We start from the raw sequence: 25,632 nt of genomic DNA, 5'->3' as shown, positions 1-25,632 counted from the left end.
GAAGTGCCGGTAACAGAGATGGGTGGTCCATATGTAGATGGAAAGAAGTCCTGCAGTTGCCAGGATTATCCTGGTCTTTGGCGAATGGTTGATCTAGAGTCACAAGGTGATATTTGCAGAAGTAAGAGGGAACAGATTTTGGGAGGAGGAGATAAAGGAGGAAAGTTTCGGGATGGAGCCAGAAACTCCGAATAGTCAGCACGGCAGAAACCTAGGGGCAGCAGAGGCGGTGCCCAGGGCAGGATACCAGATCCCAACGAAGAAGTGCTTCCTTACTAGGAAGCCTGCTATTACTGTTCAGACCCCAAACCTCTACCACATAGGCCAACTCTGCGAAACTACAGCCAAGGAGGCGGCAGGACTTCGGCCTAGACGTCATCCCAGAGATGAGGAACCAGGGGCCTGAGTATGCTCCACCTTGTTCTCCTGCGGGAACTCCAGCTTTCGGATTTGGCGAGAAGCAGAGTGGTTCCAGGGACCTTTCCAGGGATGGGTCGTGACCACCCTGTGGGTGACACTGGGATGGGTCCGAAGACAGTATCCTTCTTTCTCGGCCCTCCGCTCTCGTACAGGGTTCCCGCGGCAATCTCGGTGTGTCTGGCAGGAGGCACCAGGCACGCAAGCCTCTAGGGGCCTAGGGCCTTCCACCTGCCCAGCCCTTCTCTTCCAGAGCTTGCCGCCGTCGAGGGCGGGGGTCAGCGGAGGAGCCAGGCTTGACCCCCGCGGGGCTGCCCAACCCCTTCTCGCGGATTTCCCTCCGCTGGCGCGCGGCGGCGGCGGCGCGTGGGCTCGCGCGCGGGCTCGGGCGGCGCGAGCCCGGGCAGCGCGAGCCCCCGCGCGCCGGGGAGTGGCGCATGCGCGGCCGTCCTGCGAGCCCGCTGAGGCGAGCCGAACCGCGGCGGCGCCGGGAGCCGAGCAGCAGAGCTGTGAAGGACCGAACAGCGGCGCGGGAGCAGCAGCGACGGACAGGTGGAGAGCCCTCGGCCGCGCCGCCGGGAACTGCTGGGCCGCCCGCGGAGCCTCGCGGTCCGGACGTGGCGGCGGCGGCGGCATCCCGGACGGCCTGTGAAGGATGCGCCGCCCACTGCCCCGCGCCGCCTGACCGCCCCCGCTTCGGCTTGCGGTGCGCCACAGCCGGGCCCGCGGCCGTCCCCGCCGCGTTGTTGCCCGGCTGCCGCGCCCGCGGGGCCGCGCCCGGCCCGGCCATGTGGACCCCCACGGAGGAGGAGAAATACGGCGTAGGTAGGTGAGGCTCGGGTCTGGCTGCAGCGGGGGTCCCGGGGACGCGCCCGTGCTCTCGGCCCCGTGGCGGCCCCGCCTCGATTCGCGTCCGCGCGCCCCCGCCCCTGCCCGCAGGCTGCGCGGCCTCGGCGTGGGGCGAGCGCGGGGCTAGCTCCGGGAGAGCGCGGGGCGGGGGCGGTGCGGGAGGGGCGCGGGCTTGGGGGTGGGAGCGGGTCTTGGGGCGTGGGAGGGCGGCAGGGGGCGCTGGCGGCGCGGCCTCGGCAGGTGCGGCCCAGGAGGGGCGGGCAGGGTGGGCTGGGCCCCTGTGGCTGGGTGAGATTTCTGGTGTGGGGCACAGGGCAGTTTTACCCAAGAAGCCAAATCCTGGGAATCTTGTTTTCTCCGCTCCCAAATCTCAATTTTAATGAGTTTCCGCACCTGAGTTGATGAGCCGGATGACTGTTTATTTTTGGACTGGAGCCTTTCAAATAAAAGGAGAAAAAATGTTGACATCATTTTTCTCCATTTCAAAATTTTGCGGACATTTGACTGCAAATGTTTGCTCTGTTTTAATTTGTTTTGCCTTCAATATTAGAAATAATTACCTTACAATAGGAAGTGTTTTTGGACATGTATAATTGTTAAGTTTAGTATGTATTATGGTCACAGCTTTGTTTAAAAAAAACCAAACCTGTTTTCATGAGACCATTATTCTTCTTAGAATCCTCTTTTTATCCGTTATAAGTGTTAAACTCCTGAAGCTAAATAATCCTTGTAACATTAAACTTCTGTAAAAATAATATTCAGTAATTTAAGGGATTGAATGTCAGTTTTCCTTTTATAATAATGTTGTAACATAATGTGAGTGTTTTGTGGCAATAACATGCTAGAAGAGTTCAGGTACATTGCATTATTGTAAGTCATTTGTCATCTTGTTGGGTTAAAGACAGATTTAAAATGTTGAATGTACAGGTTCCCCTCCCTCCCAAGCTTGTAATGGAAAACTATAGATGGGGAATCTGTCTAAACATAGACTTTTATTTTCCTTTTTTAACTGCAGTTCAATCAAGATTTAGCTCACAATTTACTACAAAACAACTTTTTAAACTGGCGGTAGTAACAAACACTTAGGAATACCATCAGGCAAGTTATCATGTGAAAATTGAATTTATTTAAATTTAAGGACCTGCAGAGACGTCTGTGCTGGTAGAAAATCTTGTTTTGAAAAGGAAACTTTCAGGAGTTTTTAATAGCTGTGCTATAATGACACGGTAACTTACTAGGATGGACGTGATAAAAGGAGCCCTCGTGTTCGAGTCTCTGTTGAGAAGGAATTGGGAAATGATATAAAGAGCTGGGATTCACCTCTGGGGACATTTTAGAGAATTCTCTAAATACTATATAGATTCCATGAAATGAAGAGTTGATGGTTTATTTTATCCATATCTTGCTTTTAGAGCTGCTGGGTTAGAATAACAAATAATTGATGTGAAAGTGGTCAACTGTTCAGTGGCACCTAAGTGATGATTTCCTTTGGAGAAAAACCCTTGAGTAGGGAGTTAGCCAAATTCTGAGTCCTGGCTTCTCTTTAATGGTGTTGTGGGCAAGTTATTTAACATCATTTTCTTAATGTTGTAAGTGGGGGGTAATATTTACCTACAGGGTTGTGAAAATAAAATGAGAGCATACCAAGTGCTTAGTAAGTGTTAATTTCTTCTTTTCCCTTTAGTACTTAAAGTAATAATAACACTAGGTATTTCCTCTGATGTGTTCTTAGAAGGAGGCAGTGCAAGGTAATCAAGATAGGCACATAGGAATCTCAGAGTGCTAGGATTTGGTGTGTGATTTAATCAGAAAGATGGAATGAAATTCTTGAATTCTTAGGACCATGAGTTTAGCTTTAGAAAAATAGTTATTTCCTGGGAAGGGGCACAGTACTGGGCACAGGTGCTTGGTAAATGAGAGAGACAGTTATTCTGAAGACATTAACAGCTGTGATTTAGTGTAATTTAGATGCCTTTGCTGCCAAACAAAGCATCTCTTTTTTCTATTTACCTCACAGCTTTATTCTACTGTCCCTTCCTCAGTTATGATCTGAAAGATTGTTCAAAACTCAGGATGCATCTCTTTCCATAAACATGTTAGGGCTACACTCCTAGGCCTTTTATCTAATAAAATCCATTTCAGCCTATAAAGTAGCTTAAATGTTATACTTACAATAAGAAAAACAGTGAATCAAAAATAGTATGCTAGCTGCATTATTTAAATTGCTATCTTGAAAATCTGTGATTATTATTCCTATGAGAAAATATTTTGAGTTTCAGCTTTGATTTTTATGAGCAGTTTGGAGCACAGGTTTCTTTCTTTCTTTCTTTCTTTTTTTTAAAAAAATTTCTTTTCAGCGTAACAGTATTCATTGTTTTTGCACCACACCCAGTGGGAGCACAGGTTTCTATCTCTGCTTGCTAATCCATAATCCTTATAGCACGGAGGGAAAACTTGTACCCACTTCCTACCAGTTTGGAGAAACTGCTTGGATGTTAGTGGGGGAAGGAGTCTCTTATTGCAGCAGTCCAAAGGAGTTTTATTTTTCCTTACTGCAGCTGTTCATCTGTATTTGACATTGGTAAGGTGTTTGAGATCCTGTAGAAATATCTTACTAGTTTTTAATTTTTGTAAATGTAGGAATTCTGTACAACGTTTTCAAATTATATGATATCCACTTAGAACTAGGTGATATCTGGGCTTCCATTTTCATTGTAATATTCTGTGGTTAACTTTAGGTGAAGGGGAGAAAACTGTCCTTTTTGAGGTTTAGTCATGGCCAGTCAGTGTGCTGCTAGGGATTCTCAGGTTATACCATGTAGATTCCTAGAGCAGTTCTAATGTTATCTTCATCTTACTGTTGAAGAAACTGGATTTTAGAAGTTGTTAGTGCTTTTTTGCCCTTCAACAATTGAATATTCTCCTTAATTTTCTTCCTCTGCAATATTTCTGATATACTTGACTCTCTTGCTATCCTTCTTTAGTATTAAAGGGGCTGTTTTGTTTTGTTGTTGTTGTTGTTTTTTCCTGAACCTGTAAGCCCAAGTTCTGACTCCTTATGTCTCTTTCTCTCTGAGGTTCTCTGAGCTCTTGTTCCCGCGAATGCTTGGAAAGCCCTTCGTCTTTCCATTCTTTATTTTACATTTCCAAGAAGCTTCCTGTACTAAAGTGCATTAGGTGAGAACAGTCCAACTATTTTTGTGAAACACTTGTCTTTTCCCATATCGGTGGCACCCAAACTACTAAATATAGAAACCAAAGACCAAGAAAATACTTTTCTCATTCTCTAACTGCAGAAGCAGTAGCAGTAGCAGCAGCAAACACCAATAACAAATAAAACAAGAATGTTTATAATTAACTTCTAAAATAGAATAGCAACAAATTTTGAATACATTTTAAAACTGATGAGAAAAAGTTTAGCTGAGAGAAGTTAGGTGACAGATCTAAGGAACTTACGCCAGTAAGTGCTGAGTTGAGATTTGAACTGATGATTTTGGGATTCTAAGCCACAGCTTCTTTGATTACATCATGTTGCTTCGGAAAGGAATTTGTCAGTAGTGTATGTCTTTGGCTCAAAAGATACGGCATTCTCTACAGACTTTTCAATTTAAATTGGATAGTTATACTTAAGGAATTTTTTTATATTAAACATTTATACAAGATGACATGGTATTTATTGTTCTGCTTCTGATTGTAATGATTTACATTGATAATGATAGTGTACATTCAGGGCATGATGAGTCAGAAGGCAGGGTTTTTTTTTCATGTTCAATTAGCCAACATATAGTACATCATCAGTTTTTGAGGTAGTGTTTTAATGATTCATCAGTTACATACAATATCCAGTCCTCATCACAACAGAAGGCAGGTTTCTGTTTATTTATTTTGGTTATTTTTTAAATTTGAACAGCTTTATTGAGGTATGTTGATAGGCAAAAAAAAGCTTTGATCCATTGATTTTGTTATGTTAATTGTACATCATTAGTTTTTGATGTAGAAGACAGGTTTTTAAACAGTCTGTTGGATTGTGTTGTCTTTTCTTAAAAGTTAGTTGAGAGGAAAGTTGAATTTAGCAACCATTTTTTAAAAAGATTTTATTTATGTATTTGACATACAGAGATCACAAGTAGGCAGAGAGGAAGGCAGAGAGAGAGGGGAGGAAGCAGGCTCCCCGCTGAGCAGAGAGCCCAATGTGGGGCTCGATCCCAGGACCCTGGGATCATGACCTAAGCTGAAGGCAGAGGCTTTAACCCACTGAGCCACCCAGGCGTCCCAGCAACTATTTTTTGAGTGCCTTCTCAAACCAAGAGGTCTTTGTTTTGGTCTGTCATTCTGTAAAGCAAACAGGAAATAACCAACAGGAAATTATTAACATTTTTAATAGAAAAGTCATTATGCAACTACAGAAGTAGTCTATTCAGATGTTACAGTTCATTTTATCATGCAGTATTGTGAGAGAATGTGCTTTAGAAACAGTAAGCTAAATTATAAACATGATACTTTTTTAAAAAAAAGATTTTATTTATTTATTTGACAAAGAGAGATCATAAGTATGCAGAGAGGCAGGCAGAGAGAGGGGGAAGCAGGCTCCCCGCTGAGCAGAGAGCCCAATGTGGGGCTCCATCCCAGGACCCTGAGATCATGACCTGAGCTGAAGGCAGAGGCTTAACTCACTGAGCCACCACTCTGCCCCTTTATTCTTTCTTTTAAAAAAGATTTTATTTATTTGCTTGACAGAGAGAGAGAGATATCACAAGTAGGCAGAGAGGCAGGCAGAGAGAGGGGGAAGCAGGCTCTCTGCTGAGCAGAGTCTGATGAGGGGCTTGATCCCAGGGCCCTGAGATCATGATCTGAGCCAAAGGAAGAGGCTTAACCCACTGAGCTACCCAGGTGCCCCGTGTGTCTTTATTCTTGATGATGAGAATGATCTGAAATTATTCCCAATGTGTAAGAATTATTGGATATGCTATATTAGGATTTTAATTCCAGTGTTATGCTTTTATTCTAATGAACAAACCTGTTTATGATTATGCTCTTGACTCTTGCATAACCCCTCTTGACAGATTTTGTATGGCAAGGCAAGATTTTTTCACATAAAGCCTCTAGGAACTTAAAACATTTTTCGTAAATACTTTGCCAAATTATTTTAGCTGTGGTCCAGATTCTTGCGGTTGATTTGCTATATCACACATTAGGATATTCTAGTAGAGATAATTACTGTGTTGGGAAATGTCATTCAGAAGTTTCCTGTTTTCCTACTTTTCTGCAATGAAATAAAATCCCAACCTCCTGCTTCCATCTGTTTCTCCTTCTCTCTTCAAAACTCATTCATAGCTCTTACTCATTGGTGAGTGAGAAACAAAATGGATGGAAGAATTAGTGTATGATGAATGCAGAACTTTATATTATAGACAGTATATCTCAGACCGATGTGCATTTGCATAGGTAATCATCTAGTGACAATGCCCTCACCATTTTTTGGGACAGCCCCATTTTATTATTTAGACAGGTATGATTTGAACATTCTTTCTTATTTAATAGGCTCCCTGTAATTTCTCATAAGTCCATGTTCTGTGTCTACATTTAAGTAATTTGCTTTATAGCCTTTCAGTAATTCATAGCACTTTAGAACTTTATGTAAAGGATCTTAAAGATACTTGGTTTAAACATTGAGATACCACCTTACACCAGTTAGAATGGCCAAAATTAACAAGACAGTAAATAACGTGCATTGAAGAGGATGTGGAGAAAGGGGAACCCTCTTACTCTGTTGGTAGGAATGCAAGTTGGTACAGCCACGTTGGAAAACAGTGTGGAGATTCCTTAAGAAATTAAAAATAGAGCTTCCCTTTGGCCCTACAATTGCACTACTGGGTATTTACCGCAAAGATACAGATGTTGTGAAAAGAAGGGCCATCTGTACCTCCATGTTCATAGCAGCAATGGCCACAGTCGCCAAACTGTGGAAAGAACCAAGATGCCCTTCAATGGACGAATGGATAAGGAAGATGTGGTCCATATATACTATGGAGTATTATGCCTCCATCAGAAAGGATGAATACCCAACTTTTGTATCAACATGGACAGGACTGGAAGAGATTTTGGTGAGTAAAATAAGTCAAGCAGAGAGAATCAATTATCATATGGTTTCACTTATTTGTGGAGCATAACAAATAACATGGAGGACATGGGGAGATGGAGAGGAGAAGGGAGTTGAGGGAAATTGGAGAGGGAGATAAACCACGAGAGACTATGGACTCTGAAAAACAATCTGAGGGTTTTGAAGGGGCGGGAGGTGGGAGTCTGGGTGAGCCTGGTGGTGGGTGTTATGGAGGACATGTATTGCATGGAACACTGGGTGTGGTACATAAACAATGAATTCTGGTACACTGAAAAGAAATTAAAAAAAAAAGGGGTGGAGCTCGTGTGGCTCAGTGGGTTAAAGCCTCTGCCTTCGGCTCAGGTCATGATCCCAGGGCCCTGGGATAGAGCCCCACATCGGGTTCTTTGCTGAGTGGGAGCCTGCCTCCCCCCTCTTTCTCTGTGCCTGCCTCTCTGCCTACTTGTGATCTCTGTCTATCAAATAAATAAATTAAAAAAAGAAAGATACAAGGTTTAAGGCTCTAGAACTGAATAAGTCTAGTTGGAATAGCTAACATTCATTAAGTGTTTACTACGTGCCCAGAACTTTCATGTTATGGCTCAGATTTGCTTTTTTCAGCCTCATCTGCAGTCCTGCTTGTACTTTACACTTTAGCCAAGTGTAAAACTGAACTTTCTCCAAGTCTTTCTGTCTTGAATTAATTATACCAGTGCTGCCATGTGCCAGAACTATTTGCCACCTATTAAACACTTTTTGTTGTTTACTACATCATGTCTTACTCATGTTATTCCTTTTATGTAGGGTCCTTTTCCTTCTCCATGTCTCATATTTTTTCTTGCCTAGTGAGGCTCCTTTCATATATAGCTGTCTTTGTAAATCTTTTTCTAGACCCTTGACCTTCTCGTTCTCCAACCAGATAGATTTTATTCTTTTAAATTCATGAAACTTTGTACCTTGCAGTGGTATATTTATTTTGTCCTTTTCTTCTAGACTAATGTCTTTCTAACTTTTGACTATGTTCTGCAATAAGAAATACATTTAAAATGCTATCTCTTTTGTTTGTATGTATATCTACATATAAGTATACATACATACATGTATATGAAAAAGTTAAAAGTTCAATGACACAAGACTGTGTACTTTGTATAGTGTACTCTGATATTTTCTATTCATTTCTACTTCATTAAGAAATATTGGTGGCAATTCAATGGATTTTGTGACCTGCGGTTGAAAAAATACTGATTTAGGCTACAAACTCTTTTAAGTAGGGATCATGCCATATTTATATTTGTATTTTTGGCAGATATAATTCAGTGCCAGGCATGTAGAAGGTTTTAAACATATATTTGTAGTATTGAATGGAATGTTTTAAATTAATGTGGCACAAAGCCTAATCTTCCTAGGCTTTTGGCTACCATTTCACACTAATTATTCATATTGAAGTTATAGTAATTAAACTCTAGGTTTTAGTCAAGCTAGATCTCTTCAATCCTGAACTTCTATGATTGATGAGAATCATAAATTTAAAATTCTAATTTCATTTTATAAAGATTTTATATTTATTTCCACTACATTTCATCAGGGGGAGCATATTTGATTTGACCCTGTTGGTTCTAAGTTGGTGGGGGGCTAGATGTATTTGGCTCAGCAGTTGAACCTGTCAGATCTTTTTGAAGCTTGAGTTTTTGATTCCACATACTACTTTTTCTTTGAACCTTTATATACACAATTGATAAACTTGTCTTCTTTTTCCAAGTGGCTGATAAAAGTGTTAAACAGAATCAGAAAAAATTTTATGATCTAGTGGGAAGTGTCTAGTTTACAGACAAATAGATTTTGCCATGTTGTGTTCTGAACACAAATTATCTGGGTGACCCCTGAACGTGTTATGAAATTGCCAGCTGTTGTTACCTTTGTGAACCTGATAGTGTTTGGGGTTAGGGTAGGCTCTATAGCCAAGGAGGAAAGATGTTGCTAAGAGGTCTGTGTGGCTGTACTTTTAAGTGTGGAGGACAAGGAAATTTTAGCATTAGAAAGATGCTTTTTTTTTTGCCCCCAATGTGTGGTTTTTATTTTTTAATATTTATTTTAATTTAAGCCATGGGTGACCAAACGGAATTGATTAGGGCCGAACTGAAAACGACCAGAGATCATGTTTTCAATATTAGGGAAGAGCTGAAAGCTACCAGGGATGAGCTTTTCAATGCTCTCAATGAGTTCCAATCTAATCTAAATTCTCTCAACGCTAGAGTAACTGAGACAGAAGATAGAATTAGTGATCTGGAGGACAAACAGATAGAGAGAAAGGATCAGGAGGAATCCTGGAACAAACAGCTTAGAAGCCACGAAAACAGAATCAGGGAAATAAATGATGCCATGAAACATTCCAATGTCAGAATTATTGAAATCCCTGAAGGGGAGGAGAAAGAAAGAAGTCTAGAAGATATAGTGGAACAAGTTCTTCATGAAAATTTTCCAAATCTCGTGAATGGAACCAGCATTCAAGTACTAGAGGCCGAAAGGTTTCCCCCCAAGATTACAGATTCTCGAAAGTCCTTGAGACACCTAACAGTAAGAATGAAGAATTATAATTGTAGGCAGAACCTCTTGAAAGCAGCTAGGACAAAGAAGATCCTTACGTACAGAGGAAAGCCCATCAGAATAACGTCAGACCTGTCCACAGAGACCTGGCAAGCCAGAAAGGGCTGGCAAGATATATTCAGGGCACTAAATGAGAAGAACATGCAGCCAAGAATACTTTATCCAGCAAGACTGACATTCAAAATGGATGGAGAGATAAAGAGTTTCCAGGACCGGCAAGGCTTAAAAGACTATGCAGCCACCAAGCCGATACTGCAGGAAATATTAAGGGGGCTTCTTTAAAGGAGGAAAAACCCCAAGAATAGCATTGAACAGAAATATAGAGACAATCTACAGAAAGAAAGACTTCAAAGGTAACACGATGTCAGTGAAAACGTATCAATCAATAATCACCCTCAGTGTGAATGGCCTAAATGCGCCCATAAAACGGTACAGAGTTGCAGACTGGATAAAACGACAGGACCCATCCATATGTTGTCTACAAGAGACCCATTTTGAACGTAAAGATACACGCAGACTGAAAGTGAAGGGATGGAGAAGCATCTTTCATGCCAATGGGCCTCAAAAGAAGGCTGGGGTAGCGATTCTCATATCAGACAAATTAGATTTTAAACTAAAGACTGTAGTCAGAGATACAGAAGGACACTACATCATTCTTAAATGGACTGTCCACCAAGATGATCTAACAATGGTAAATATCTATACCCCCAATATGGGAGCAGCCAATTACATAAGAAAACTGTTAATCAAGATAAAGAGTCATATTGATATGAATACACTAATCGTTGGAGATCTTAACACGCCTCTCTCAGAAATAGACAGATTATCAAAGCAGAAAATCAATAAAGAAACAAGAGCATTGAATGACACGTTGGACCAGATGGACCTCATAGATATACACAGAACATTCCACCCTAAAACAACAGAATACTCATTCTTCTCAAGTGCACACGGAACCTTCTCCAGAATAGACCACATACTGGGTCACAAATCAGGACTCAACCGATACCAAAAGACTGAGATGATTCCCTGCACATTCTCAGATCACAATGATTTGAAACTGGAGCTCAATCACAAGGAAAAGTTCCGAAGGAACTCAAACACCTGGAAGCTAAAGACCACCTTGCTTAAGAATGCTTGGATCAACCAGGAGATCAAAGAAGAACTGAAACAATTCATGGAAACCAATGAGAATGAAGACACTTTGGTCCAAAACCTATGGGATACAGCAAAGGCGGTCCTAAGGGGGAAATACATAGCCATCCAAACCTCCCTCAAAAAAATTGAAAAAATCCGGAACACAGCAGCTGTCTCTATACCTTAAAGAACTGGAGAATCAACAACAAATCAAACCAACTCCACACATAATAAGGGAAATAATCAAGATTAGAGCTGAGATCGATGAGGTAGAAACCAGAGATACAGCAGAACGTATCAATGAAACTAGAAGCTGGTTTTTTGAAAGAATCAATAAGATCGATAAACCATTGGTGACACTAATCCAAAAGAAAAGAGAGAAAGCTCAAATACATAAAATTATGAATGAAAAGGGAGAGATCACAAAGAACACCAAGGAAGTAGAAACAATAATCAGAAGTTATTATCAACAGTTATATGCCAATAAGCTAAGCAACCTAGATGAAATGGATGCATTCCTGGAAAACTATAAACTCCCAAAATTGAATCAGGAAGAAATTGACAACGTGAATAGACCAATATCTAGTAATGAGATTGAAGCAGCAATCAAAAACCTCCCAATAAACAAGAGCCCAGGACCTGATGGATTCCCTGGGGAATTCTACCAAACTTTCAAAGAAGAAATAACACCTATTCTCCGGAAGCTGTTTCAAAAAATTGAAGCAGAAGGAAAACTTCCTGACTCTTTCTATGAAGCCAGCATTACCCTGATCCCCAAACCAGGCAAAGACCCTACCAAAGAGGAGAACTTCGGACCAATACCACTGATGAATATGGATGCTAAGATTCTCAACAAGATCCTAGCCAACAGGATCCAACAGCACATTAAAAAGATTATCCACCATGACCAGGTGGGATTCATCCCTGGGCTACAAGGATGGTTCAACATTCGCAAATCAATCAATGTGATACAACAAATTAATATGAGAAGAGAGAAGAACCACATGGTCCTCTCAATTGATGCAGAAAAAGCATTTGACAAAATCCAGCATCCGTTCCTGATTAAAACGCTTCAAAGTATAGGGATAGAGGGAACATTCCTGAACTTCATCAAATCTATCTATGAAAGACCCACAGCAAATATGATCCTCAATGGGGAAAAGCTTGCGTCCTTCCCGTTGAGATCAGGAACACGACAAGGATGCCCACTCTCACCACTCTTGTTCAACATAGTATTAGAAGTCCTAGGGGCACCTGGGTGGCTCAGTGGGTTGGGCCGCTGCCTTCGGCTCGGGTCGTGATCTCAGGGTCCTGGGATCGAGTCCCGCATCGGGCTCTCTGCTCGGCGGGGAGCCTGCTTCCTCCTCTCTCTCTCTCTGCCTGCCTCTCTGCCTACTTGTGATCTCTGTCAAATAAATAAATAAAATCTTAAAAAAAAAAAAAAAGAAACACAGAAAAAAAAAAAAAGTCCTAGCAACAGCAATCAGACAACAAAGAGAAATAAAAGGTATCCAAATTGGTAATGAAGGAGTCAAACTCTCTCTCTTTGCAGATGACATGATTCTTTATATGGAAAACTCATTTCTTTTTTTTAAATTTAAGATTTTATTTATTTAATTGACAGAGACAGCGAGAAAGGGAATGTAAGCAGGGGCAATGGGAGAGGGAGAAACAGGCTTCCTGCTGAGTAGGGAGCCCAATGTGGGGCTTGATTCCAGCACCTGGGATCATGACCTGAGCCAAAGGCAGATGTTTAATGACTGAGCCACCCAGACCCCCTTTCTGCCCATTTCTTGATTGGATTATTTGTTCTTTGGGTGTTGAGTTTGATAAGTTCTTTATAGATTTAGGATACTAGCCCTTTATCTGATATGTCATTTGCAAATACCTTCTCTCATTCCGTTAGTTGTCTTTGGTTTTGATGACTTTTTCCCTTGCTGTGAAGAAGCTTTTGATCTTGATGAAGTCCCAATAGTTCATGTATTCCCTGGCTTCCCTTGCCTTTGGTGATGTTTCTAGGAAGGAGCTGCTACCTCTGAGGTCGAAGAGGTTGCTGCCTGTGCTCTCAAGGATTTTTTTTTTTAAATTTTCAGCATAACAGTATTCATTATTTTTGCACCACACCCAGTGCTCCATGCAATCTGTGCCCTCTATAATACCCACCACCTGGTACCCCGACCTCCCACCCCCCACCCCTTCAGAACCTCAGATTGTTTTTCAGAGTCCATAGTCTCTCATGGTTCACTTTCCCTTCCAATTTCCCCCAGCTCCCTTCTCCTCTCTATCTCTTCATGTCTCCTCAAGGATTTTGATGGATTCCTATCTCACATTGATGTCTTTCATCCATTTTGAGTCTGTTTTTGTGTGTGGTGTATCCTTACACACCACAAATGGTCCAGTTTCATTCTTCTGCATGTGGCTGTCCAATTTTCCCAACACCACTTGTTGAAGAAACTGTCTTTTTTCCATTGGGCATTCTTTCCTGCTTTTTCAAAGATTAGTTGAGGGTCCATTTTTGGGTTCTTGATTCTGATCCATTGATCTTGTTGTCTGTTTTTGTACCCATACCATACTGTCTTTTTATTTTAATTTATTTTTTATTTATTTTCAGCATAACAGTATTCATTATTTTTGCACCACACCCAGTGCTCCATGCAATCCATGCCCTCTCTAATACTCACCACCTGGTACCCCGACCTCCCACCCCTGTCCCTTGAAAACCGCTCAGATTGTTTTTCAGAGTCCATAGTCTCTCATGGTTAACGTCCCCTTCCAATTTCCCCCAACTCCCTTCTCCTTTCCATCTCCCCATGTCCTCCTTGCTATTTGTTATGCTCCACAAATAAGTGAAACCCTATGATACTTGACTCTCTCTGCTTAACTTATTTCACTCAGCATAATCTCTTCCAGTCCCATCCATGTTGCTACAAAAGTTGGGTATTCATCCTTTCTGATGGAGGCATAATACTCCATAGTGTATATGGACCACATCTTCCTTATCCATTCATCCGTTGAAGGGCATCTTGGTTCTTTCCATAGTTTGGCGACCGTGGCCATTGCTGCTATAAACATGGGGGTACAGATGGCCCTTCTTTTCACGACATCTGTATCTTTGGGGTAAATACCCAGGAGTGCAATTGCAGGGTCATAGGGAAGCTCTATTTTTAATTTCTTAAGGAATCTCCACACTCTTCTCCAAAGAGGCTGCACTAGCTTGCATTCCCACCAACAGTGTAAGAGGGTTCCCCCTTCTCCACATCCCCTCCAACACATGTTGTTTCCTGTCTTGCTAATTTTGGCCATTCTAACTGGTGTAAGGTGGTATCTCAATGTGGTTTTAATTTGAATCTCCCTGAGGGCTAGTGATGATGAACATTTTTTCATGTGTCTGATACCCATTGTCTAGATTGGAGAAGTGTCTGTTCATATCTTCTGCCCATTTTTTGATATGATTGTCTGTTTTGTGTGTGTTGAGTTTGAGGAGTTCATTATAGATCCTGGATATCAACCTTTTGTCTGTACTGTCATTTGCAAGTATCTTCTCCCATTCCGTGGGTTGCCTCTTTGTTTTGTTGACTGTTTCCTTTGCTGTGCAGAAGCTTTTGATTTTGATGAAGTTTCAAAAGTTTATTTTTGCTTTTGTTTCCTTTGCCTTTGGAGACATATCTTGAAAGAAGTTGGTGTGGCTGATATCGAAGAGATTACTGCCCATGTTCTCCTCTAGGATTCTGATGGATTCCTGTCTCACGTTGAGGTCTTTTATCCATTTTGAGTTTATCTTTGTGTACAGTGTAAGAGAATGGTCGAGTTTCATTCTTCTGCATCTAGCTGTCCAGTTTTCCCAGCACCATTTATTGAAGAGACTGTCTTTTTTCCACTGTATATTATTTCCTGTTTTGTCGAAGATTAATTGACCATAGAGTTGAGGGTCCATATCTGGGCTCTCTACTCTGTTCCACTGGTCTATGTGTCTGTTTTTATGGCAGTACCATGCTGTCTTGGTGATCACAGCTTTGTAATAGAGCTTGAAGTGTGGAATTGGGATGCCACCAGCTTTGGTTTTCCTTTTCAACATTCCTCTGGATATTTGAGGTCTTTTCTGGTTCCATATAAATTTTAGGATTATTCTATTTATTTGAAAAAGAATGAAAAAGAACAGGTATTAATTCTTCTTTGAATGTTTTGTAGAATTCCCCTGGGGAGCCAACTGGTCCTGGACTCTTGTTTGTTGAGATATTTTTGATGACTGCTTCAGTCTTCTTGCTGGTTATGGGTCTGTTCAGGTTTTCTAGTTCTTCCTGGTTCAGTTTTGGTAGTTTATATGTCTCTAGGAATGCATCCATTTCTTCCAGGTGGTGTAATTTGCTGGCATACGGTTGCTTGTAATATGTGCTTATAATTGTTTGTATTTATTTGGTGTTGGTTGATCTCTCCTCTTTCATTCATGATTTTATTAATTTGGGTCCTTTCTCTTTTCTTTTTGATAAGCTGGCCAGAGGTTTATCAGTCTTATTAATTCTTTCAGAGAAGCAGCTCCTTGTTTCGTTGATTTGTTTTACTGTTCTTTTGGTTTCTATTTGATTGATTTCTGCTCTGACCTTAATTATAGCGCTTTTCCTGCTGGGTTTAGGCTTTCTTTGCTGTCCTTTTTCTAGCTGTTGTAGGTGTAGGGTTAGGTTGTGTATTTGAGGACTTTCTTGTTTCTTGAGAAAGGCTTGTATTACTATATACTTTCAGGATCATCTTTGCTGTGTCCCAAAGATTTTGAAGAGTTGTTTTTTCATTTTCATTTGTTTCCATAAATTTTTTCAATTCTTCTTTAATTTCCTGGTTGACCCATTCATTCTTCCGTAGGATGCTCTTTAGCCTCCATGTATTTGAGTTCTTTCCAACTTTCCTCTTGTGATTGAGTTCTAGTTTCAGAGCACTGTGGTCTGAAAGTAGGCAGGGAATGATCCCAGGCTTTTGGTACTGGTTGAGACCTGATTTGTGACCCAGGATGTGATCTATTCTGGAGAATGTTCCATGTGCACTAGCACTAGAGAAGAATGTGTATTCTTGTGTTTTGGGATGGAATGTTCTGAATGTATCTGTGAAGTCCATCTGGTCCAGTGTGTCATTTAAAACCTTTATTTCCTTGGGTGCCTGGGTGGGTCAGTGGGTTAAGCCGCTGCCTTCGGCTCAGGTCATGATCCCAGGGTCCTGGGATCGAGTCCCGCATTGGGCTCTCTGCTCGGCAGGGAGCCTGCTTCCTCCTCTCTCTCTCTGCCTGCCTCTCTGCCTACTTATGATCTCTCTCTGTCAAATAAATAAATAAAATCTTTAAAAAAAAATAAAACCTTTATTTCCTTGTTGATCTTATGTTTAGATGATCTTTCCATTTCAGTGGTCCCCGACTACTATTTTATTATTGTTGATGTGTGTCTTTGATTTTGTTATTGATTGGCTTTTATTATTGGCTTCTTCCATGTTAGGGGCATAGATAAAATTGTTAGATCTTATTGTTAGATGGACCCTTTAAGTATGATATAGTGTTCTTCCTCATGTTTTACTATAGTCTTTGGTTTAAAGTCTAATTTGTCTGATACAATGATTGCCCCACCCCCCCCAACTTTCTTTTGATGTCCATTAGCATGGCAAATTGTTTTCCATTCCCTCACTTTAAATCTGGAGGTGTCTTTGGGTCTAAAATGACAGCCTGTTGAGTCTTTTAAAAAAAAATCCATCCTGATACCGTGTATCTTTTTTTGGGGGTATTTAGTCCATTGGTGTTCAGGGTAACTATTGAAGGATACACATTTAGTGCCAATATATTGTCTGTAAGGTGACTGTTACTGCATATTGTGTCTGTTCCTTTCTGGTTTGTGTTACTTTTAGTATCTCTCTTTGCTTAGAAGACCCCTTTCAATATTTCCTGTAGGGTTGGTTTGGTGTTTGCAAATTCTTTTAGTTTTTGTTTTTCCTAGAAGCTTTTTATCTCTCCTTCCATTTTCAGTGAGAGCTTAGATGGGTATAGTATTCCTGAGTGCATATTTTTCTTGTTTAGTGCTCTGAATCTATCATGCCTGTCCTTTCTGGCCTGCCAGATCTCTCTGGATAGGTCTGCTGCCAATCTAATATTTCTATCTTTGTAGGTTACAGAGCTCTTGTCCAGAGCTGCTTTTAGGATTTTCTCTTTGTCTCTGATACTTGTAAGTTCTACCATTAGATGGTGGAGTGTTGACCTACTTTGGTTGATTTTGAGGGGGGTTCTCTGTGCCTCCTGGATTTTGATGCCTGTTTCCTTTCCCAAATAAGGGAAATTCTCTGCTGTAATTTGCTTCAGTATACCTTCTGCCTCTCTCTTTTTTCTTCTTTTGGGATCCCAATTATTCTAATATTGTTTCATCTTATGGTATTACTTATGTCTTGAATTCTACCCCTGCCCCTGATCCAGTAGTTGTTTATTTCTCTTTTTCTCAGCTTCTTTATTCTCCACTATTTGGTCTTCTATATCACCAATTCTCTCTTGTGCCTCATTTAACCTATCAGTTAGAATCTTCATTTTTTATTGTACCTCATTAATAACCTTTTTGATTTTGACTTGGTTAGATTTTAGTTCTTTTATTTCTCCAGAAAGGGATTCTCAAGTGTCCTCTATGCTTTTTTCAAGCCCAGCTAGTATCTTTATAACTGTCATTCTGAGCTCTGGTTCTGACATGTAACTAATGTTCATATTGATTAAGTCCCTGGTTTACAAGAGGTACTGCCTCTTGTTGTTGTTGTTGTTTTTGAGATGATTTTTTCCATTTTGCGTTTTCATCCAGAGAAGAATAGATGAATGAGAGAAGAAAATGCTGAAAGAGTAACAATGTTCCCAGAAAACTATACACTAAACAGATCAGAAAAGAACCAAAGCCCAGGGGGAAAGGAAAGGGGAAAAAAAAGACAAAAAAGAAAAAAGAATATGATCAGGCTAGTGAATAGAATAGAGCCACACACTAGATTCTGGGTGTATTTTGATCGGTTAGAAGAAACTGCCTCCCAAAATTTTAAAGAAAGAAAGAAAGAAAAAAAAATATATAAAATAAGTGTAAATATGATGAAGTGATGGAATATGACTATAAATATATAAATTAAAAAAGATTTTAAAGAAGGAATTATTGGGGAACCTGTATGGCTCAGGTGGTTAAAGCCTCTGCCTTCGGTTCTGGTCATGATCCCAGGGTCCTGGGACTGAGCCCCACATTGGGCTCTCTGCTCAGCAGGGTGCCTGCTTCCCCCCCCATACCCCCTGCCTGCCTTTCTGCCTACTTGTGATCTATGTCTGTCAAATAAATAAATAAACTCTTAACAAAAGGAATTATTAAAAATTTGGTTGAAAAAAGAGAGAAAAAAATAAAAAAAAACAAAGGAGAGAAAGTGATCAGGCAGGAGACTAGAACAATACCATACACTAGATTTAGGATATATTTTGTTCTATCAGAAGAAACTGTATCCCAGAATTTGAAAGAGGGAAAGGCTCATAGATATACAGAAAACAATGTTAAATTCAATGAAGGGTTAGAATATGATGGTAAAAATGAAAAGCAAAAACAATGAATACTGTTACACTTAAAATAAATAAAAAAAAGAAAGTTAAAAAAAGATTTTGAAAAAGGAATCGATACAATAAAATGTTGGTTGAAAAAAAATTAATAGAGAAATAATTTAATGCATATAACACCCCAAAGATTAGTGTCCTTAATTTGTAAAGCATTCTTATGAATCAGTAAAAATTTATTACTCTTTTGGGGTTCACACACTTCTACTATAGTAACATTCATTTAAGAGCTAAAATGATATACTCCTATAATAATTTTTTTTCTGCTGAAAGAAAAAAAATATAAAGGAAAGAAAAATTTAAAAAAGCAAAACAAAAATAAAAAAACCCCAAAACTCTGAAATACTAAAGAATCATGGGTAAAAAGCCATGAATTCTTTGTGCAGTATTCCCCTAGCACTGGAGTTTTGCATTTCCTCTTTGTATGGTAAACTTAGTCTTGGCTGGATGTTCTTGGTGATCTTCTAGGAGAGGGGCCTGTTGCAGTGATTTTCAAATATCTTTGCCTTAGATGGAATTGTACCACCCTTGCCAAGGACCAGTCTAAGTAATCTGCTCAGCTTGCTTTTGGTAGCTTTTGTTCCCTGGAGGCTTTCTGTAGAGCTTTGGAGGATGGGAATGAAGATGGTGGCCTCTCAATCTCTGGTCCCGGAGGAGCCAAGAACTCAGCCCCCACCCCCCCTCAGTGTGCCCTCAGAGCAAAGCAGTCAGTCAATCCTCTCTCTCTGGTCTCCAGCCACACTCCATGCTCACCTGCCTGTGACTTAATGTTTCTATCTCTGGCACATGATCCTTTTGGTGTTTCTAACCCAGCAGATTCCTGCAGCATGCTCCTGGGCTCCTCCTCCTGGTGGAGGAAGAAGGTTCTCCTTGGATCTACTGCATGTTGGGCCCCTGCTCAAAGAGCAGAGGCCCAACTGTGCTGCGGATCATGGTTTATGACAACCCCGACCTGAGAGCCCACCCCTTGGGTACTTCTTTGCAGCTGGCTTCTCTTCTCCAATACTTTGGAGCTCTGCCACACTCAGGCACCCCCGGTCTTTCTGTGACCCTGGGGGTCCTGAGACCACATTGTCCCAGTGAGGGTTCCATCCCTCTCTTAGCCACTAGAGCCACATTGCTCACCAGAGCAGACTTTTAAAAGTTCTTGATTTTGTGTTCCACTGCTGTATCACTTGCCAGGAGCTGGCTGATGGAGACTACCTCCCCCATGGTCTGTCTTCCCAAATATCCCCTTGGATTCACTTCTCTGCACATCCTACCTCCCAGAAAGTGGTCAGTTTTCTGTTCATAGCATTGCTGCTATTCTTTCCATTGACCTTCTGTGGAGTTTGTAGGTGTTCATAGTGGTTTGATAACTATCTAGATGAATTCCTGAAGCCAGGTGAAATTTAGGTCTCCCACTCCTCCACCATCTTGCTCTTCTTCTCAGCCATTAGAAAGATGTTAAGTCAAAAAGTAATAATGTACTGTATGGTGACTAACATAACATAATAAAAAAAAGAAAGTTGTTAAGTCCATTTTTATCTTTTGTATGAAATTTCACATACATTTCATGTACAGGAGGAAGGGTGGCACCAAACTTTTCTTGAGTTTTGTTTTTGACATTGTCTTCACATTTCCTACTCTTAATATGCTGGACAACTCAACTCACCTTTTCCAGACAGGCTTAGAACTTTCCTATCTTTGTCACTTTGCTTAGGTTCTTAAAATATGATGAATGCAGTGATTACCTTTCTTTGCCTGGGGAATGCCAACTTAAAAAGCTCAAATGTCATCTCTTCGATGGTTTCCCAGCTCTGCTGGATATAAATAAACACCGCTGTATCTTCATGTTTGTAACCTCAGGACCTAGCACATAGGGATCAATAAATGCTTAATTAGGAGTCCAATCTAGTGAAGAGTTTTATTTTGCTTTGTTAATCCTGGTAGTATTTTAAAAGTCAGGGTGTAAATATAATAATATTTAGTTGTTAGAAACTTGTGCCATCACGAGTGTACTTTATTTCCCTCTTAGCCTTTCTATTTCTTGAGCCTGTTATGAAGGTTTACTGCTGAGTTCAAATAACTGATTTTGGGTGGCAGCTTTAGAATTCCAGTATGAATCCGTTTCACCTAGAACTTCACAGTTATCACAACAATGATTCAGAAATCTTGTAGCAGATAATTGGGATGTAGTTTGAAATTACCCCAACAATTCTTCTTTCGTTTGACATCTTTGGGGAAGCTATGTTTTGGATGAATGACTTTTCTAGAGAACTCAAGGTTAAACCTTTGAAAGCATCAAGAAAAGATTTTGTCTTTTTTTTTTGTTGTTGGAATTTTTTCTAAAATGTAATGTATTCTTCCCTGTATTGTGAATTCAGTATGTGGAACACATTCAAGCTTTCTCTTTTTCTGTGTAGCATTTTTCTTTTGATTATGCAATATATATATTCATTAGAGAAATGTCAGTAAATACAGAAAAATACACAAAAAAGAAAATAATGGTGATATCTTTTGTGATCCATACATAATTCCTCTCAGCCTATTAGTATATCTTTGTATTTTTTTCTATGTACACATTTAAATAGGCATATAGGGGTGTCTGGGTCGCTCAGCTAGTTAAGTGATCTTGATATCAGCTCAGGTCTTGATCTTCAGGGTTGTGAGTCTGAGGTCTGCTTTGGACTCCATGCTGGGCATAGAGTCAAGTTAAAAAAATAATGTTAAGTAGGCATTTAAAATAAATGAAATTTAAGGCCATACTGTATATATTGTCTTAGTCTTTTATTCTAAATCTGTTATACTATGAGTATTTTTTATTCTGGACTATTCATCGTTTTGATGACTGCTATTTCATAATATGGGTGTACTATAGTTTACCTACTCCTATGTCTAAACCGTTGTTGTCACTGCCAGGACAGTGAAGGTTATTATTTCTCTGCACCCTTGTCAGCTTAGGATATTATTTCCTCTACAGATTTGCATTTTTCAAAAATTCAAAATTGATAATATTCTTGAGAGGAGTAAATCCTTATACATTACAAAAATAAAAGGTTTTCTACTGCCACTTCAATTTCTTGGGTATCAATTGTTTAACTGAACTTTCTATTTGATATTATTAACAGAAACAAGTGATTATAAGGTTAATACACGGATACATGTTGGCTTCCTCACTGAAATCCCTGATTCCATTTAGTGATTCTCTTTTTTGCTCCTTTCCTCATCTGGCTGTGATGCTCTTAGGGAATTTGGGGTGGAATATTTGGGACTCTGACTCACTATATCCATTGCTTGAAAAATTTTTTAATAGTATTTCTGTATCAGTATATTTCTTTTCTTGGTAGCTACTTTGAGTATCATCCTTTTCTTTTTCCTATTTGCTAGTCTCTCATTGCTGTTTTTCTTCTCTCTCCAGCCATACACTTGCAAGCTAGACCTGAATTGAACTGATTCAAGGGAGATTGGGTAATCAACCATGTCAAGAATTAAAGTGGCTCCTTTCCTCTCCTTTGGAGTGAGATTCAGTGCATTTATGATACAGTCAGTCCTTTTATTTATTATTTATTTATTTATTTATTTATTTTGTGACAGAGATCACAAGTAGGCAGAGAGGCAGGCAGAGAGAGAGGAGGAAGCCGGCTCCCTGCTGAGCAGAGAGCCCTATGTGGGGCTTGATCCCATGACCCTGGGATCATGACCTGAGCTGAAGGCTGAGGCTTTAACCCACTGGGCCACCCATGCGCCCCCATTCAGTCCCTTTAAAAGAAATTTCCGATTCATGGTCAAGGCTGGGTTCTGTATGAAGGCCTGTCTTTGGAACAGAGGTAGCGCTCTGAGAGAGATAGAACCTGATGCAGATTTAGTCTGTGCAGAGGGGACTTTGTCTTGTGGATGGGTACATGTAGATAGGACATGATCTGGTACTGCTGCAACCTTTCTGTTGTCATGAGGAAAGCTAGAAAGGAGGGGGTTTTTGTTTTATGTTTCAGTATGGGAGGGGGAAAGGAAACTTTGAAAAGAAAATCTTTTGATACCTTTTTTTTTAAAAGTTTAAAAAAGTTTTTTTCATTGTGTTATGTTAATCACCATACAGTACATCATTAGTTTTTGATGTAGTGTTCCAGGATTTATTATTTATGTATAACACCCAATGCTCCATGCAATACATGCCCTCCTTAATACCCACCACCAAGTCCACCCATCCCCCCATCCCCCTGCCCTTTAAAACCCTCAGTTTGTTTCTCAGAGTCCACTGTCTCTCATGATTTGTCTTCCCCTCTGATTTCCCCCTTCAGTTTTCCTTTCCTTCTCATAATGTCCTCCATATTATTCCTTATGTTCCACAAGTAAGTGAAAATATATGATAATTGACTTTCTCTACTTGACTTATTTCACTTAGCATAATCTCCTCCAGTCCCATCCATGCTGATGCAAAAATTGGGTGTTCATCCTTTGTGATGGCTGAGTAATATTCCATATCCCATTGTATATGTGGACCAATCTTCTTTATCTGTTCATCTTTTGAAGGCCATCTTGGCTCAATTTCCACAGTTTTTGGTTGTTGTGGACATTGCTGCTATGAACTTGGGGTACACATGGCTCTTCTTTTTGCTATGTCTGTATCTTTGGGGTAAATACCTAGTACTGCAATTGCCAGGTCATAGGGTAGCTCTATTTTTAACTTTTTGAGGAATCTCCACACTGTTTTCCAAAGTGGCTGAACCAACTTGTATTCCCACCAATAGTGTAAGAGGGTTCCCCTTTCTCTACATCAAGATTAATGTATTTTCTTGATTGATTTTAGAGAGAGAGAGAGAGCATGTAGAGGGCTGGGGCAGAGGGAGAGGGAGAAACTCCTTACTGAGGGTGGAGCCTGATACAGGGCTCTATTTCATGGTCCTGAGATTACAACTCTGAGCTGAAACCAAGGCTTGGACACTTAACCTGAATCACCCAGCGCCCCTGATACATTTAAACATATTGAAAAATTTAAGTTCTAATGAGACTGTGGTATATGACTATAAGTAATGATACTCTGTCTGTCCCACAAAGCACTCATTGTTTTTATTGATTTGGTTTCTCAGATGCTGTAGCAGGTTTCTGTTAGTAATAATCTGTTTTAATTGGTCAGTTCCTTACTTCAGTATTTAAGAACCATTGTTATTTTGGTAAAATACACAATATACTCATTTTACATGTAAATTTTGGTGACATTAAGTACATTTAAGTTAAAAATGTACATTTAAATTTTTGCATAATCATCACTACTATCTAGTTCCAGGAATTTTTGATCCTTCCAAACAGAAACACCATACCCCTCCCTGCAGCTCCTGGAAACCTCTATTGTACTTTTTGTCTCCACGAATTTGACTAGTCTAGAAATGTAAGATAATTGGAATCCTACAATATTGGTCCTTTTGTTTTTGGTTTATGTTACTTAAATGTTTTCAAGATTCATCCACGATATAACATGTATCAGACTTTCATTTCTTTTTATGATTGAATAATATTACAGTGTATGTGTATGTTTGCTTATCCATTCATCTGTTGGTGTATACTTGGATTGTTTCCACCTTTTGGCTCTTGTGAGTAAAGCTGCTATATGAACACTGGTGTCCAAGTATCAGTTTTAGTCCTTATTTTCAGTTCTCTTGGGTATATACCTAGGATTGGAATTGCTGGATCAAACAGTAATTCCATGTTTAACTTTTTAAAAAAATATTTTAGGGGCGCCTGGGTGGCTCAGTGGGTTAAGCCGCTGCCTTCGGCTCAGGTCATGATCTCAGGGTCCTGGGATCGAGTCCCACATCGGGCTCTCTGCTCAGCAGGGAGCCTGCTTCCCCTCTCTCTCTCTGCCTGCCTCTCCATCTACTTATGATTTCTCTCTGTCAAATAAATAAATAAAATCTTAAAAATAAAATAAAAAATAAAAAAATATATTATTTATTTATTTGACAGATTACAAGTAGACAGAGAGGCAGGCAGAGAGCGGAAGGGAAGCAGGCTCCCTGCTGAGCAGAGAGCCCAATGTGGGGCTCGATCCCAGGACTGTGGGATCATGATCTGAGCTAAAGGCAGAGGCTTTAGCCCACTGAGCCATCCAGGCACCCCCATGTTTAACTTTTTGAGAAATTGCCAAACCGTTTTCCCTAATAGCCATGCCATTTTACATTCCTAGATGTGAGGATTCCACATCTTCACCAACATTTATTTCCCCCTTTTTATAATAACCATCGTAAATGGATTTGAAGTATCTCATTGTGATTTGATATACATTTCTGTAATGATTAGTGATGTCAAGCATCTTTTCATGTGCTCACTCACCATCTGTAGATCTTTGGGGAAATATTCCATTATATATATTTATCACATTTTGTTTATTCATTGTTTTTGGATACTTGGGTTGTTTCTGCCTTTTGGCTATTTCAAATAATGCTGCAGTGACCCTTTGACATATGAATATCAGACTCCCTGTTTCCACATGCTTTGGATATATAGCTGGAAGTAGAATTATTTATCATAGGGTAATTATGCTTAATTTTTTTGAGGAACCACTGTACATTTTTAAAAAGGATTTTATTATTTGACAGAAGAAAAGAGAGAGCACAAGCAGGGGGAACAGCAGAGGAAGAAGCAGGCTCCCTGCTGAATAGGGAGCCCGATGCGGGACTTGATCCCAGGACCCTGGGATCTTGACCCGAGGTAAAGACAGATGCTTAACCAACTGAACCACCCAGGTGCCCCTATACTTTTTTTTTTAAAATAAGATTTATTCCAGAGAGAGAGAGAGTGTGTGAGTGAGTGCTGAGGGGATGGGCAGAGGAAGAGTGAGAGAGAGAATCTCAAGCAGACACCTCAGTGAGCAAGGAGCTCAATGCAGGGCTTGATCCCAGGACCCTGATACCATGACCTGAGCCAAAATGGAGAGTTGGATGCCCAACTCACTGAGTCACCCAGA

The 25,632-nt window shown here is 40.3% G+C and overlaps 1 protein-coding gene across 4 annotated transcripts in view; it reads left to right on the top strand.

The window, feature by feature from the left end:
• The first annotated feature begins 1,179 nt into the window (after positions 1 to 1,179).
• The window catches only part of DOCK3 (dedicator of cytokinesis 3), a 585,500-nt gene continuing 561,047 nt past the window's right edge, over positions 1,180 to 25,632 (top strand). For all 4 annotated transcript variants that reach the window (XM_044253490.1, XM_044253491.1, XM_044253489.1 and 1 more), the window contains exon 1: positions 1,180 to 1,242. In XM_044253490.1, coding sequence (XP_044109425.1) covers positions 1,206 to 1,242 — 37 coding nt within the window. In that variant the 5' untranslated portion in view covers positions 1,180 to 1,205. The remainder of the gene's footprint in view (positions 1,243 to 25,632) is intronic.

Source organism: Neovison vison, chromosome 6 (genome assembly GCF_020171115.1).
Source record: "Neovison vison isolate M4711 chromosome 6, ASM_NN_V1, whole genome shotgun sequence".
Taxonomy (NCBI): Eukaryota; Metazoa; Chordata; class Mammalia; order Carnivora; family Mustelidae; genus Neogale; species Neogale vison.
The sequence above is the reverse complement of the archived record's forward strand: the minus strand, read 5'-3'. Positions and strand labels throughout refer to the sequence as shown.